The sequence below is a fragment of the Hemibagrus wyckioides genome, linkage group LG15 (genome assembly GCF_019097595.1).
Source record: "Hemibagrus wyckioides isolate EC202008001 linkage group LG15, SWU_Hwy_1.0, whole genome shotgun sequence".
In the NCBI taxonomy this organism is placed as follows: Eukaryota; Metazoa; Chordata; class Actinopteri; order Siluriformes; family Bagridae; genus Hemibagrus; species Hemibagrus wyckioides.
In genome coordinates, this window is record NC_080724.1 from 1,284,186 (window position 1) to 1,300,683 (window position 16,498).

The 16,498-nt window shown below is 42.8% G+C and overlaps 1 protein-coding gene across 2 annotated transcripts in view; it reads left to right on the top strand.

Moving 5' to 3' along the window:
- Positions 1 to 16,498, top strand: part of LOC131366127 (kelch domain-containing protein 8B-like) — a 121,384-nt gene that overhangs the window by 10,700 nt on the left and 94,186 nt on the right. For both annotated transcript variants that reach the window (XM_058410325.1, XM_058410326.1), the window contains exons 2-3: positions 6,004 to 6,176; positions 7,257 to 8,177. In XM_058410325.1, coding sequence (XP_058266308.1) covers positions 7,787 to 8,177 — 391 coding nt within the window. In that variant the 5' untranslated portion in view covers positions 6,004 to 6,176; positions 7,257 to 7,786. The remainder of the gene's footprint in view (positions 1 to 6,003; positions 6,177 to 7,256; positions 8,178 to 16,498) is intronic.

Here is a 16,498-nt window from a genome sequence, read left to right on the forward strand (position 1 = left end):
GAGGCCGAATATCAGTTGTACCTGTTTAACGTTTATCACCTGCCCAAACTAAATGCTTTGGTTTATACATGAGATCCTGAGAGTGCAGCAGAAGTTAGTGATGATAAATGAAAGCATCACAATTTCAGACTTCTTCCAGCAGGGGAGGATTTTGCATACAGGTAGCTCAAATCAGCATTTATGTAAATGAATCAGGATTGTCCAGAGGATAAGGATTTAGCACCCTGTCTGGTGCAGAGCCCAGACGCAAACACAGAAGAGCAAGATAATGATGGCTTGAAGATGGAGGTCTGCGTATTGTTCTAGCTCATCTCATTGTACTTACACTACAGGGAGAAAAAGGGGGTGGCAGAACGAGAGTCTCTGCCAAGCTGATGTGGAGCAGCTCGAAAGAAGAAGCAGTTCATCGCCTTTCTTTTTATAAAACATAATATTTATGGATGACACTATCTGCTGCCTCCTTCTGAGTTCTTCCCTGCAGTCAGTCAGCTTTGCTTTAGTAGCGAATCAGTAGTGACTGCTTTGTGTCTGGACGAGCTTGAATTCATTTTTTTGTCCCTGAATATCAGGTTTCACACGGATCATGATAGTCACACTGTCGTGTCTAAAAAAGTGACTACTTTGAGATCCTAATTCATTTATTAACTCCATGTTACTCTATCGATATGAGCTCTGTTGTAATCGGTGCTGTCAATCACATCTCTGGGTCTTTCGTTGTCCTAAACTTCACTTTTAGAAACTGTTTTTATTTTGTAGAACGCTTTGAAACTCCACAATATGAACGTAGCAATTTAGGTGGCTACCTGCCATTCTCCTTTTCTCTCTCACGCTTACACACACTCCTGTGGCCTCTGGCATTTTTCTCGGGGCTTTGTGTATGCGTGTGCCAAACCTGTCATATGGAGGAAATCACTGTTGATTAAGGTGACACTCTGTAAAGCTCTACAGGGAGCCTGAGCTTTAGAAATTCTGTCTGGAAAGGAACAATTTTCCCCCTTTGATTTAATTTCTATTTATACACACAGGGGAGACAGGCAGCTGTGAAAGAAAAGGGGACAGGAATAAGAGGAAGAATAAGACAGGTGGAACCTACAGACGAAATTAGAAAAATTCCAGACAATGTTTGGAAAATGTTTATGTTCTCTTATTGTCGTTCCAGATCTCCTTCTCTCCTCCGCTTGTATCTCAACTTCCTTCTCTAAGAAATTTATCAAAATATTGTTGTCAGCAGTGAAACAGCTTTTCGGAAGGCATAGTGTTTTTCAGGCTGAATCAATAGAAGAGAAGATGTAACTAGAGTCGGGAAGACAGAAAAGGAAGAGCATTATTTCAACACACAATGATTTTATTTACTTTATATAACCTGGTGATGGAAAATAAAAATAAAGTAGTTCCTATGGTTATTAATTTTACAATTTAGCCTCAAACACAGATATTAGAAATGAAATACAGGCATATCCTCCTGCAGAAAAAATAAGTTCTGTTTTGCTTTGATGCTCTAGTTTGAAGAAGGCAGTATATAAAATCTGGAAGAGTCAAGGCAGTGAAAGTACCAGGGTTGGGGTTGGGGAGTGTTACTGGACGGCAAAATTAAAACTGAAAAGCTGTTCAGAGATTTCAGATATAAAAGGGACTGCATTTAGTTTAAAAAGGTTTTTACACCGATCAGCCATAACATTATGGTGAAGTGAATAAGACCGATGATCTCCTCATCATGGCACCTGTTAGTGGGTGGGATATATTAGGCAGCAAGTCAACATTTTGTCCTCAAAGTTGATGTTAGAAGCAGGAAAAATGGACAAGCGTAAGGATTTGAGTGAGTTTGACCAAAAGGGCCAAATTGTGATGGCTAGACCACTGGATCAGAGCATCTCCAAAACTGCAGCTCTTGTGGGGTGTTCCCGGTCTGCAGTGGTCAGTATCTATCAAAAGTGGTCCAAGGAAAGAACAGTGGTGAACCAGAGACAGGGTCATTGATGCACGTGGGGAGAGAAGGCTGGCCCATGTGGTCCAATCCAACAGACGAGCTACTGTTGCTCAAATTGCTGAAGAAGTTAATGCTGGTTCTGATAGAAAAATTCTAGAATACACAGTGCATCACAGTTTGTTGTGTATGGGGCCACATAGCCACAGACCGGTCAGGGTGCCCATGCTGACCCCTCTGCACAGCCGAACGTGCCAACAATGGGCACATGAGCATCAGAACCGGATCATGGAGCAATGGAAGAAGGTGGCCTGGTCTGATGAACCATGTTTTCTTTTACATCACGTGGATGGTCGGGTGCGTGTGCATCTCTTACCTGGGGAACACATGGCACCAGGATGCATTATGGGAAGAAGGCGAGCCGGCGGAGGCAGTGTCCTGCTTTGGTCAATGTTCTGCCGGGAAACCTTGGGTCCTGCCATCCATGTGGATGTTACTGTGACACGTACCACCTACCTAAGCATTGTTACAGACCATCTACACCCTTTCATGGAAACGGTATTCCCTGATGGCTGTGGCCTCTTTCAGCAGGATAATGCACCATGCCACAAAGCAGAAATGGTTCAGGAATGGTTTGATGACCACAACAACCAGTTTGAGGTGTTGCCTTGGCCTCCAAATTCCCCAGATCTCAATCCAGTCTAGCTTCTGTGTGATGTACTGGACAAACAAGTCCCATCCATGGAGGCCCCACCTCACAACTTACAGGACTTAAAGGATCTGCTGCTAACATCTTGGTGCCAGATCCCACAGCATACCTTCAGGGATCTAGTGGAGTCCATGCCTCAACGGGTCAGGGCCGATTTGGCAGCAAAAGGGGGACCAAAACAATATTAAGCTGGTGGTCATAATGTTATGGCTGATTGGTGTATCTCAAGGATATCAGCTCCAGAACTAGTATAAACAGTATAATCTAGCCATGGGGAGAGCTGGCTGATATGATGGAGAGAAGGAAGGTGGATATACTGTGTGTACAGGAGACCAGGTGGAAGGGTAGCAAGGCTCGTAGTATAGGAGCAGGATTCAAGCTGTTTTATTATGGTGTGGATAGTAAGAGAAATGGGGTAGGTGTGGTCCTGAAGGAGGAGTTTGTGAGGAATGTTCTGGAGGTGATGAGAGTGTCAGACAGGGTGATGAGACTGAAGTTAGAGGATGAAGGGGTGATGTTGAATGTTGTTAGTGGTTATGCCCCACAGGTAGGTTGTGAGTTAGAGGAGAAAGAGAGATTCTGGAGTGAATTAGATGAGGTGATAGAGACTATTCCCACGGGGGAGAGAGTGGTGATAGGAGCAGATTTTAATGGACATGTTGGTGAGGGGAACACAGGTGATGAGGAGGTGATGGGCAAGTTTGGAGTTAAGGAAAGGAACCTTGAAGGACAGATGGTAGTGGACTTTGCTAGGAGGATGGACATGGCTGAGGTTAACACTTATTTTCAGAAGAGGGAGGAGCATAGAGTGACTTACAAGAGTGGATGTAGGAGCACACAGGTAGACTACATCCTATGTAGAAGGGGATATCTGAAGGAGATTAGTGACTGTAAAGTGGTAGTGGGAGAGAGTGTAGCCAGACAGCATAGGATGGTGGTGTGTAGGATAAATTTGATGGTCTGTAAGCAGAGGTCAAAGATAGAGATGGAGAAGAAAACCAAGTGGTGGAAGCTGAAAAAGGAGGAATGTTGTGAGGAATTTAGACAGAAGACAGGCAGGCTCTGGGTGGTCAGGTAGTGCTGCCAGATGACTGGGAAACTACAGCAGAAGTGATCAGGGAGACAGGAAGAAAGGTGCTGGGTGTGTCATCTGGAAGGAGGAAAGAAGATAAGGAGACTTGGTGGTGGAATGAGGAAGTTCAGGATAGTATTCAAAGGAAGAGGTTAGCCAAGAAGAAGTGGGACATGGACAGGACTGAAGAGAATAGACAGGAATACAAGGAGTTAGAGCACAGAGTGAAGAGGGAGGTGAAGAGGGCGGTGTCTAAGGCCAAGAAGAAGGCGTATGACGAGTTGTACACTAGGTTAGACACTAGAGAAGGAGAGAAGGACTTGTACAGGTTAGCTAGGCAGAGGGATCGAGATGGGAAGGATGTGCAGCAAGTTAGAGTTATTAAGGATAGAGATGGAAAGGTGCTCACAAGTGAGGAGAGTGTACAGAGGAGATGGAAGGAGAACTTTGAAGAGCTGATGAATGAGGAACATCAGAGGGAAAAAAGAATAGAAGGGGTGAACTCTGTGGAACAGAAAGTAGATAAGATTAGAAAGGATGAAGTCAGGAAGGCTTTGAAGAGGATGAAAAGTGGAAAGGCAGTTGGTCCTGACGACATCCCGGTGGAGGTCTGGAAGTGTCTAAGAGAGGCGGCAGTGGAATTTTTAACTGGTTTGTTTAACAGGGTTTTAGAGAGTGAGAAGATGCCTGAGGAATGGAGAAGAAGTGTATTAGTGCCGATCTTTAAGAATAAGGGTGATGTGCAGAGTTGCAGCAACTATAGGGGGATAAAGTTGATGAGCCATACAATGAAGCTATGGGAAAGAGTAGTGGAAGCTAGGTTAAGGAAGGTAGTGGAAATTTGTGAGCAGCAGTATGGCTTCATGCCCAGAAAGAGCACAACAGATGCAATTTTTGCCCTGAGAATGTTGATGGAGAAGTATAGGGATGGTCAGAGAGAGCTGCACTGTGTGTTTGTAGACTTGGAGAAAGCGTATGACAGGGTGCCAAGAGAAGAGCTGTGGTACTGTATGAGGAAGTCAGGAGTAGCAGAGAAGTATGTCAGAGTGGTGCAGGACATGTATGAGAGGAGCAGGACAGTGGTGAGGTGTGCTGTAGGTCAGACAGAGGAGTTCAAAGTGGAGGTGGGACTGCATCAGGGATCGGCTCTGAGCCCCTTCCTGTTTGCTATGGTGATGGACCAGTTGTCAGAGGAGGTCAGATAGGAGTCTCCTTGGACAATGATGTTTGCAGATGACATTGTGATCTGTAGTGAGAGCAGGGAGCAGGTGGAGGAAAACCTGGAGAGGTGGAGGTTTGCTCTGGAGAGAAGAGGAATGAAAGTCAGTGGTAGTAAGACTGAGTACATGTGTGTGAATGACAGGGAGGGAAGTGGAACAGTAAGATTACAGGGTGAAGAGGTGAAGAAGGTACAGGAGTTTAAGTACTTGGGGTCAACAGTCCAGAGTAATGGAGAGTGTGGGAAAGATTTAAAGAAGCGAGTGCAGGCAGGTTGGAATGGGTGGAGAAAGGTGTCAGGAGTTCTGTGTGATAGAAAAATTTCAGTGAGAATCAAGGGGAAGGTGATACAGGACAGTGGTGAGACCGGCCATGCTGTATGGTTTAGAGACAGTATCACTGAGACAGAGACAGGAGTCAGAGCTGGAGGTAGCAGAGCTGAAGATGTTGAGGTTCTCTTTGGGAATGACACGGTTGGACAGGATTAGGAGCGAGTACATCAGAGGGACAGCTCATGTTGGACATTTGGGGGACAAAGTTAGAGAGGACAGGTTAAGATGGTTTGAACATGAGGAGAGGAGGGAGAGTGAGTATATTGGTAGGAGAATGTTGGACATGGAGCTGCCAGGCAGGAGGAAAAGAGGAAGGCCAAAGAGGAGAGATATGGATGGAATAAATGAGGAGATGAAGCTAGTGGGTGCAAGTGTTGAGGATGCAGAAGATAGGGATAGGTGGAGACAGATGATTCGCTGTGGAGACCCCTGAAGGGAAAAGCCCAAAGAAGAAGAAGAAGAAGAACTAGTATAAACTATATCATGGTGAAGCAACTGTTATTCGTTGTAGTATTTCATTGTGAAAAGGGCATGTTACATGCCCAATAGATTCACCTGTTATCTGAACTGGTTTCTGACAGTAACCAAGTCTTCTAATTAGTGGATAATACATCTCCCAGAGGGACTCTCTCTCTCTCTCTCTCTCTCTCTCTCTCTCTCTCTCTCTCTCTCTCTCTCTCTCTCTCTTTCTGTCTCTCTCTCTGTATTGAATGTCTTATGCTTATTTTTGGTTCTCTCTGGTTCCTAGGAAATCATACGGAAGCTGACTACAGACCTATATCCACCAATCCCGCTGGACTCCTGTCTGATGAAAATACATCGTCTGGAATATATTTCCTACAAATTATGCAGGACAAAGGCTTACAATCTTTACAGCGGAGTAATGTCTGAAGATGAAGTAAAGGGGGGCATTTGCTCTGGGTAACTGTTCATTTACATCATCATTACATCAAGTGTTTATTGTTTCTGCTAAACTCTTAACTTTTAACTTTAAATGGCACACTTTTAAATGGTAAATGTTTGTAATGTGTTTGCGACTGATTTGGGATCAATCCACTTTACCTATTAATTAACAAACATTATTATTATTATTATTATTATTATTATTATTATTATTATTTATTATAACCAAATATTCCTTTCTTTCGAAGTAGCTTCATCATTATTAGTAAGTGCCTGTCTGAAGGGCACTGTCATCATTGACATATTAATTAACACACACACACACACACACACACAGATCTGACTCAGCATACTCAGCCTTTACTCCATCTCTTCTTCATCAGTGCTGTTGTCTCAAAGGGGGACAGCATCCATCTGTTCACCACACACACACACACACACACACACAGCTCCTTTCTCACTGCTACGCTACAGCAAGCCTCTTAAGATTCCCCTGTGACTCCGTCTCTAGCTCCCTCACCCACGCATGTCCCGTTCGTGCTCTCACACACTCTTTTGCACTTCTACCCCCTCTCTTTGCTTTTTTCCCTCTCTCTTTCCCAGTCCCAGACAGCTGTTCCTATCACACACCTCATCTTAATAAGATTACTAATTAGAAATGCACAGGTCCCAATTAGGCTACTGTAGTGCCTGCTCCGAGCAGCGATTCCCTGTAGAAGGGTTGACCTATGGAGATGGCCGGACTACTGAGGTTTGCCACTTTTCACTCAGTCTCTCACTGAGGCACAAACACACACACACACACACACACACACACACATTGCCAGTGGTCTTATTATCTGAGTCAATGTAGTAAATGGTAAATGTCAGTGCTTTGGCCATCAAATCATTTGGGTGACTGGGTTTGTTTGACACAGGGCTGGGGATCGCTGTCTTACAGGTAGAATAGTTTTGGCCCTACAGGGACCTGCAGCTCTCTATGCTCAGCAGAACTGGGCAAATCTACTTTCAAATTAGTGACATTATCTCTCTCTCTCTCTCTCTCTCTGTCTCAAACTGATTTTTTTTACTCTGTCTCTGTCTTTTTCTCTTTGCCAGCCTCTAACTTGGTAGTCTGATTACCCAGAGGCTTCCTGCTTCCAGAGGCTTTTCTGCTTCTCTTTGGCTGTGGAGGAAAGGAATTGAGCACTGCATGAGAAATCTCTGTTGCGGATTACTGAGGATCATGCCAGACCAACACCCCGTGATCAGTAATGGGAACTGTTGAGAGGAATTACACCTGAAACTTGATCGAAACTCGAACCCGTTGGAGTATCTCTTCTGACATGTGTGTGTTAGTTTTCTAGTCTTTTGTTTGAACTGATTTCCACTGTTTCACCAATGTAGCGTAACGAAGGAGTGATGAATATAGAAATCTAGTGGAAGAAGGAACAAAAATGAATAGAAAATCAGGCACCATTTACTGCAGCTGAATTCCCCCTTCTGTGGAGATAGAAAAAAGGAGTAAACCTGTGCTCCTGTGGCAAACTGACCGCTGCTCCAGAGACCGCTGCTCTTATTTTGTTTGCCTTGTTTATCTGCTGCCTGGCCCCGGTAATGTTCCATCGCCTCCGTGCCCACGTAAAGCCATGCCAGTGCCTGAGATGGCTGTAAGTCCAGTGAAATCTTTACAATGGGAGGTCTTCCCACCAATGGCCACATGCCGGGTCTACTGCACACCTGTCCTGTGGGGTGGCCGTCTTTACGTGATGGGGGGCTGCAGCGAGAATGGAATGCCTCTGGACTCTGTAGAGGTCCTGGATGTAGAGAGCCAAAGCTGGTGTCAGCTCCCCCCGTTGCCCACTGCCAGGGCAGGGGCTTCAGCTGTGGCACTGGGGGATCAACTGGTGGTAATGGGGGGCATGGACGCTCAGCAGAGCCCACTGGCATCGGTGGAGGTCTACCACCCTGACGAGGGCAAGTGGGAGAGGAAGACAGGACTGGGACAGGCATCAATGGGCATAACTGCCCTAGAGATAGGTAAGAGCTGTGGGCTTTCTTTTTTTCTTCTCCTGAGTGGTAGTGAGTCAGTGTGTGTGTGTTATAATAAATTCTTATCGACAAATAATGTCATAAACATAATAACAACTTAATAGAAAAGGTATATTTTTCATATCAATATTCATTTAGGCAATGCATATGTTAAATAAATAATATGTAATATTAATTTTGAGGGTCTGGAGACAAAATATTTTCCAATATACCTGTGGTATATAGTGATGTCCTGTCTCGGCTTAACGCGAAAACAATAAAGCGTGTTGTTTCGCTGAGACGTGCATGACCGCTAACAGCAAACTTACAGTGAACAAATTGAGCAGAACATCCTTCCATGTGCCGATTTATTTATTCACTTATTCTTATATATGTCATACCCTGTGTCTCTAGCTCCACAAAACACATGAGCTAAGGACTTTAAGAGGTTTTGGTTCTCAGGGAGAGGTTTGTGTGGATGCCAAGTAGACAGGGTCTTACTCGTGGCTGTGTGTGATTAGCTGTGCTATCTCAATACAATCACGCCTACAGTAAAGACTGCCTCTTGCACATTAGTCTGTCTGTATGCTATGGATACATAACCTCCCAATCGAAGGCCATTAGTCATTCTTTTACACACTGCAGAATCTCTCGGAGTCTCTGTTAGAGAGAATATTTAGGTGTTTTTCAATGAGAGGCAGAGGAGAGATGGATGACTGTTTAGTTTATGGTGTATCCTGTCTCTTTATAGCTATCCTCAATCTGGATTAATGCACACACACACACACACACACACACTGTTCAAACAGGAAACCAGCAAAAATACTGCCACCACTTCATGGCTTCTAAAAAGGGTCCTCTTCCTACCTCTGTCTGTTTTGTTTATCGCTATTTTGGCATGGCTTGCTGGCTCCAGCGTCTAGGATGAAAAACGGAGAGAGCAGAGAGAACAGAAGTGTGAATGTGAACAGCAGGTTTTCTTCACTGAGCAGGCAGCTAGGCAGTTACCTGATGAGCTTGCTCTTATTTGCTCATGTACGCTCCTATTGTATTTATAGCGGTATGAATAATCATCTGCTGCCTTCAGCAGGGGGGCGTAAATGTTATTAGCTCCAGGTATTCTGTGCATGGTTCTTGTGTAATGAAGAACATCCTGTTGATGTGACGGGTTTGACATTTAGACTGATTTGGAGGCAACTAAAGTAAATAGAATTAGCAGTACAGAAAATGTGTGTCCATTTACCTTCCTGTTACCCATTTGTAAAAACAGAGAGATAGCAACTGAATGATGGTCATAACTGCCCACACTGTCCAGTTGAATGATTAACTCCTTACTCAAATTCTTACACTTGTCCATTTTTCCTGCTTCTAACATCAACTTTGAGGACAAAATGTTGACCTGCTGCCTAATATATCCCACCCACTAACAGGTGCCATGATGAGGAGATCATCAGTGTTATTCACTTCACATCTCAGTGGTCATAATGTTATGCTTGATCTGTGTATATTGATTATTTCATTTATATTTATTTTTCTTGTAATCTGAAGCAGTCCCTGGCAAAAGAATTTCCTTTGGGATTAATAAAATTCTATCTTATCTTAACTTTTTTTGCTTGTCCAAATCCTATTACAGTACAGTATTCATACAGTACTCAACAGACCGTTGAGGACCGTTGAGATTGTGTTAGTGCTATTACATACTGCACAGCAGTAATGACAGTGCTGAGATAGTTCTTAAAAGTATTGCGATTGTTTTTATTCTTGCTCTATATGTCAGAAAAAAAACCTTTCTAATATTTACCATAATGTGGTAACTACACTATATTGCCAAAAGTTTTGGGACACCCCTCCAAATCATTGAGTTCAGGTGTTGTTTTTCAGGGGTTGGGCTCGGCCCCTTAGTTCCAGTGAAAGGAACTCTGCTTCAGCTTCAGCTTCATACCAAGACATTTTAGACAATTTCATGCTCTTTGTGGGAACAGTTTGGGGATGACCCCTTCCTGTTCCAACATGACTACACACCAGTGACCAAAGCAAGGTCCATAAAGACATGGATGAGTGAGTTTGGTGTGGAGGAACTTGACTGGCCTGCACAGAGTCCTGACCTCAACCCCATAGAACACCTTTGTGATGAATTAGAGTGGAGACTGTGAGCCAGACCTTCTCGTCCAACATCAGTGTCTGACCTCACAAATACTCTTCTAGAGGAATGGTCAAAAATTCCCATAAACACACTCCTAAACCTTGTGGAAAGCCTTCCCAGAAGAGTTGAAGCTGTTATAGCTGCAAAGGGCGGGACAACTCCATATTACATTCATGTGCATGTAAAGGCAGATAAATTGCCAATACATTTGCCATTATAGTGTATAGTGTGTCGGTTTAATCAGCTAGGCATCTTTAATTTAGATGTGACTGTTGCTAAAACTCTTAGCTGTCATGCTAGTAGGAGGGAATCCTGCATACAGTTGGTTAATTTGCCCCCAATAAGGAATAAGTTGCTGTGATATTCTGTAAGAGCATACATGACAAAAAACATACAGATACTAGCACAAGCATGCTTATTATTAAAGCCCCACATCCTGTTCTTCTCAGATAAAAACATATTCTTTACCACAAGCTAATGTAAGATGAATGCTTTTTAATTTTATTTTATATATTTACAAACCACATGTGCAGTAGAATGTAACCATAAATCATACGTTTGTAAAGAAGAAATGTTTCCATGGAGTTAAAAAGTTGTTAAAGATAGCAGTGTCTTCTGTAATCTCCCGAATCATTTATTTTCTCTGTAGCTGGGAATGAAGTATAATTTCATTTTACAGTGAAAGGCAGGTTAGCTCCAAAAGTAGCTCATGTACCTTTAAAGTATAAAGCCTAACAAAATGTAGTGTATAAATGACATTACTGCACTGAAGAACGCTGTGCTGTACATCAGGTCTGTTTAGCTCTGTTGTATTATTTTGAAACATGGATCAAAACTCCATGGTCCCGGGTTTGATCCTCTTCTACTGTATATACAGGGTGGGGCGCAAAAACTTCCCTTTTTTGAAGGCGAATGAAAGAAAAATTGTGGCTGATAAACAAAATTTATTTTTTGATAATGAAAGAACATAATTTCAAATTAGTTCCAACATGTCTGAGGGCAATGTTCCCCGGACGGCTCATCTCGATTCGAGGGGACATCCCGTGGGCGGCGCCCTCACCCGATCTAACGCCCTGTGATTTTTTTTTATAGGGATACCTCAAGACAGAGGTTTTTAAACATCGCCCCACAAACCTGCTTCAGCTGAAGAATGTTATTCGGCAGGAAATAGCCCGAATTCCGGTGGACATGTTGGAACGTGTCGAGGGAAACGTCAGAAATCGTTTGCATCAGTGCATAGAGAACGGTGACCACCACCTTCAAGATATTTTGTTTAAAACATCATGATTTGAAATTTGAAATTATGTTCTTTCATTATCAAAAAATAAATTTTGTTTATCAGCAACAATTTTTCTTTCATTCGCCTTCAAAAAATGGAAGTTTTTGCGCCCCACCCTGTACAATATGTATTTTATGTAATGCTGCTTTGGACTGCCATTCTATCCAGGTTATATTACAACATAGGTTGCAGATCCACCGTGACCTGTGATGTTTTCTGGAAATCTGGTTGCTCTCATTTTTCCTCTCTTTGTCTCTCTCTCTGTCTGTCTGTAGGTCTGTCTGTCTGTCTCTCTCTCTCTCTCTGTTGCTCAACAAATCTCTCTCTCTTTGTCTGTCTGTCTGTCTTTCTCTCTCTCTTTGTCTCTCTCTCTCTCTCTCTCTCTCTCTCTCTCGTATCACTCATATGTTGCATCATCACAGGGAGTGGCATGCTTTGATGATATAATCATATCTGCATTTCTTTGAAATTCATTGAACTTTCCTGTCCCTCAGTGTATCTATCAGAGCGGTTTCTATAATAAGATTGTGTTGCTCTGAACAGTGTACTAAGCAGGCAGGAAAGGGCTTTATTTTTATTCCCGTTTCCTTAAATTTGAATTTTTAGAAAATCATATTCAGAAGAGTTTAGCAGAAAAGAAAAGAAAATTACAAGTTGCCACTGGTCATCCGGGAAGGGCAAGGCAGCTGAATAGAGCCGGAATTATGTATTTTGCTTATTACAAGGGTTCGGAATATTTATTCCAGAAATGAATGTGCAGGATGTTGGATGTTGGAGGTGGAAGTCTTGTCTGGAAATCAGGACGATGATGATGATGATGATGATGATGATGATGATGTAGCGCCAGTTGTAGTGATATTGTGGAATCTTGTGGAGTATTTACGGCTTGTTTCTGATGGCCAGACCCACACACACCCTGACAGGTGAAGAGGCTGTGATTGGCGCAGCAGATCCGAACACTTGTGACTCAGGTCTCAACATCCAATTTACTCTCTCTTTATTACTCTGCCCGTCTCATTGTATCATCTCACCCTGTCTTTTTCTTTCACTCTTTTCCTCGTCTCTATCTCTCTCACTTCTTGATCAAGAGAGCATTGCTGTTGCCTAGCAACAGGTGTGTGTGTGTGTATGTTTGTGCATGAGTGTCTGTTTGACCCAAAGACATTTTTAGAACGAAGCAGGCTGAGTCGCTGCGCCAGCCCATGACTCCCTCCACTCTTCTTGTTGCTGTTGTCAGTTCTTGGCGTGTGTAAGAGAGAGATAGAGTGCTTATTACTGGGTCTCCATCAGCTCCACTACCATTAGCTCGGCTTTCCAGCAGCTTCAGCTGTGATCACACACACTTTTCTTGTGATTAGGTTGCCTTGCTTTTGCTTTACCCCCAGTGACCCTGGTCATTCATTTTATTAAAATATTCTGCTTCTTCTAAGGTTTGCATTGCAGTATCCGCAACGTTCTTCTTGTTATCAATTCAAAGCAGGACTGTGCAAGAAAATAACTGATAAAGCATGATATCATTTGTGTAATAATGATAGCAGTAATAGGCCTTTTCTCTGTGTGTGTGTGTGAGAGAGAGAGAGAGAGAGAGAGAGAGAGTGTGTGTGTGTGTGTGTGTAAAGTTGCAAGTTGTTTTTTTAATGATGATATCATGTCTGCAGTGTTCCTGAAAATGGAAGTTTCTCTTGGTAGCATTAGTGAATGCCATCATTCTGACTTTTAAAATGCTGCAGCATATACCTAGTGTGGCTGAAAGCACTGAAGGTAAACCAGGGATAGGAAGTATAAAGCATTTGGGAATTATTTACCCTTAAAAATATACTAGAGATGTAAACATTCAGAGTTAAAGGCTTATAATAATTGACCTGATATTACTTTATGCATGATTAATCTATTGTAGTGCCCTTCGGTCACTGCTCCTGCACCTTGGTGTAACCATGGACTGTCCTTTTTCTCCCATGTTACACAATGCCACACTCTCATGTCGGTTTCTTCTGTACAACATCAGAAGGATTCAGCTGTTTTTATCCACACAGGCGGCTCAGGTGTTTGTTCAGTCTCTGGTCATTTCAAGACTGGACTACTGCAGCTCTACTGGCAGGTCTATCTCTGAATGCAACTCGTCCACTGAAAATGATCCAAAAAGCAGCTGTGTGACTTGTTTTCAACCTGCCGAAGTTCTCCCACACCACCCCACTGCCTCTGTTTCCAGAAGCTGCATCAGATTCAAAACACTGACCCTTGCCTACAAAGCTAAGAATGAACCCTCTGACCTCAAAGCTCTTATTACTCCTCACACTCGCTCCCTCAGATCTCTAGTTTTGTGCATATCTGCATCTCTGTGAACCCCAGATAATGGCCAGATGTAGTGAGGTGACACATGAATACCTTCTCGTACATGAGATACATCCTGTAATAGTAAACTTCCTGTCTTGCTGTCTATAAACCTGGCACTGTAAATGATTTGCACCTGATACGCATGATTGCTCTGATGTATGTAGGACTGTGAGAGATGAAAGGAACCCAAACGAACTGATACGCAGGATACAAAAGCATGTCAAGTAAAAATCGAGCTCATTTAAAAACAAGTAATAAACAGCCATTTGACAATTTTATATATTTCTGATGGTCTGAATAAAACAGTATCAGCGTGATTCATCATTTATCACCACAGTCTGTCCATCAGCATTTATTATTCAGACCACAGAGCCAGCATCATCATGCAGGGTGTTCACACAGAAGGATATATTTTACAAACATGTATAATATTTATTTAAAATTAAATGGAACATTTTTTCTTAAGAAAAGCAAAAGAAAGGTATATGAATTTTTCATTTTATTGACATTTAAGCAAGAATTCTGGTCTGCTGCATGGTTTAGGTGTTTATTTGTCGTTATTTTTGCCTGTTTTAGCGTATGAATTGAGTACATTCTTGCTTTATCATATCATTTTACTGCGGGTAATTGTTCTTTACATTTGCCAGATGCCCTTAAGCCTTATATTCATTTATACAACTGAGTGGTTGAGTGTTAAGGGCCTTTGCTCAAGGGTCCAGCAGTGGCAGCTTGGTGGTTCTGGGATTTGATCTCACAACCTTCTGCTCAGAAGTCCAATGCCTGTACCACATTTTTATTGCTTTGGACTATGTTGGTGCTTCTGGGTATGGATGATAATTAACCAGTTCACTTTCTGTGGATTCATTACTGTCATCTGAAATGTAAGGCCTCATTCTCCACGTCTTTGTAAGTGTTGCTCTTAAGAGGCTAACTTTGGATTGGCTCACCAAACAAGGAGATTTTACTGAAAAGTTGACCTTGTGCTGCCTCAGTGGTTGAGATATCAGACTGTCATAGCGTTGTCTGAGAGAACCAACAGAACTAGATATCTCAGAACCATAAGAACGGGCCAGATTTGAGGACTCAAAAGTTTATCCTCGGTTCCAGCTGCATTCTGATCTTGTGGCCATATGTCCTCTGCTTTCACCACTAGCCTGTAAGGGAAAACTCTGTGTTGACTATCGCTCTCCAGTTGGGCATTGTGACCAAGCTGGTTCTTTTTGTTAGATAAGCTCTAGCAAGATCTAACCTAGGTCCATCTTGCTGAGACAAGGACACATAGACATGTCTGGCATTTGAGGTCCAGCTTCGAATTCTGAAAGCTTGTATCTCCAGGAAACCTGGAGGAACCATTTTTGCTATGACTTCCATCATGATGTGTCTGAAACCTTCACTCTCCTGTCAGAGTCAGAATCATTTTATACGTCAAATGTTCAAGCATATAGGAATTAAACTTAGCAGCTCAGTATAAGAACATATGATGTTGATTGATTTGCACCATTCAATCTTATTTGGGCTTCTGACATTATAAAAGTGCTTGCCATGTCTAGTTTAGTACCTATTAGTGGTACCTCCCAGTTATCAAGGGCTAGCCTGGACCCCTTTTCAGATTGTGGAGACGGGGGCATGGTTGAGTGAGGGTTTGTGAATGGAGGACGGAGCCGGGAATAGTGAGTGGTGAGGATCTACACTTGTGTGAGGATACTCTAACGTGTGTTCTGTGTTTTATTGAGTAGCGGCAAGGATAAAGTGGGAAGACACGAGCTGTCCCAAGCCTGCTTTCCACCTCCTTATTACTGACCCAGCCCAGGAAAGTTACAGATGTTACTGAAGCTGGAGATGAGCATAATGCTGGTTTATCTGCACATCATCCTGGAAGAATCTCCCTGCTGTAGATACAGCATTCTCACACTCCTAAATGCAGAACATGGAGGATGACTAGTTGCCACGGAGGGCTCTGTTGAAAAACATCAACAGAGTCGTACAGTCTCAACTCCTGAATCATCGATTTCGTATGAGCTGATGTGGGTGTTGCTGTTTTAGCAACTAGTGAGCTGTTAAAGCTGCAGGACCTGAGTGAAATCTGACCCTATATCAGGTTCTAAATTTGCATTAGCATCACCACACAGCTCAAGGCATGCCTGACACTACCTTCTTAGATGGTCAATGTCATGTCAGTGATCACATAATTGTTGCTTACCTTCAGCATTCAGGGGGGTCAGAAGTTCAGAAACATTCTAAAGGAGGGGTCAGTTGTTTGGAGGGAAAACAGACTCCTTCTCCAAAGCTGGATATAAGAGAGAAAGTAGATAACCGTGAGAGAGAATGAGAGAGAAAGTAATCCAAGAGAGATCGAGAGGGTAGCAGTATGAGAATAGAGGGTATCCAAGTGATTCTTAGTGCTCCTTAGAAAAGGTGAAATGGAATAAAGATTTGTCTTTCATGCTCTGACATTGTGTTCACCCCATGAGACTGGAACGTTTGATTTTATCAGCACAGTGAACATAATGTTCCAGACTCAAGGTCAGAACAAAGAAGGTCCCTCATAAGTACAATTTTCTGAGTGAATCACTC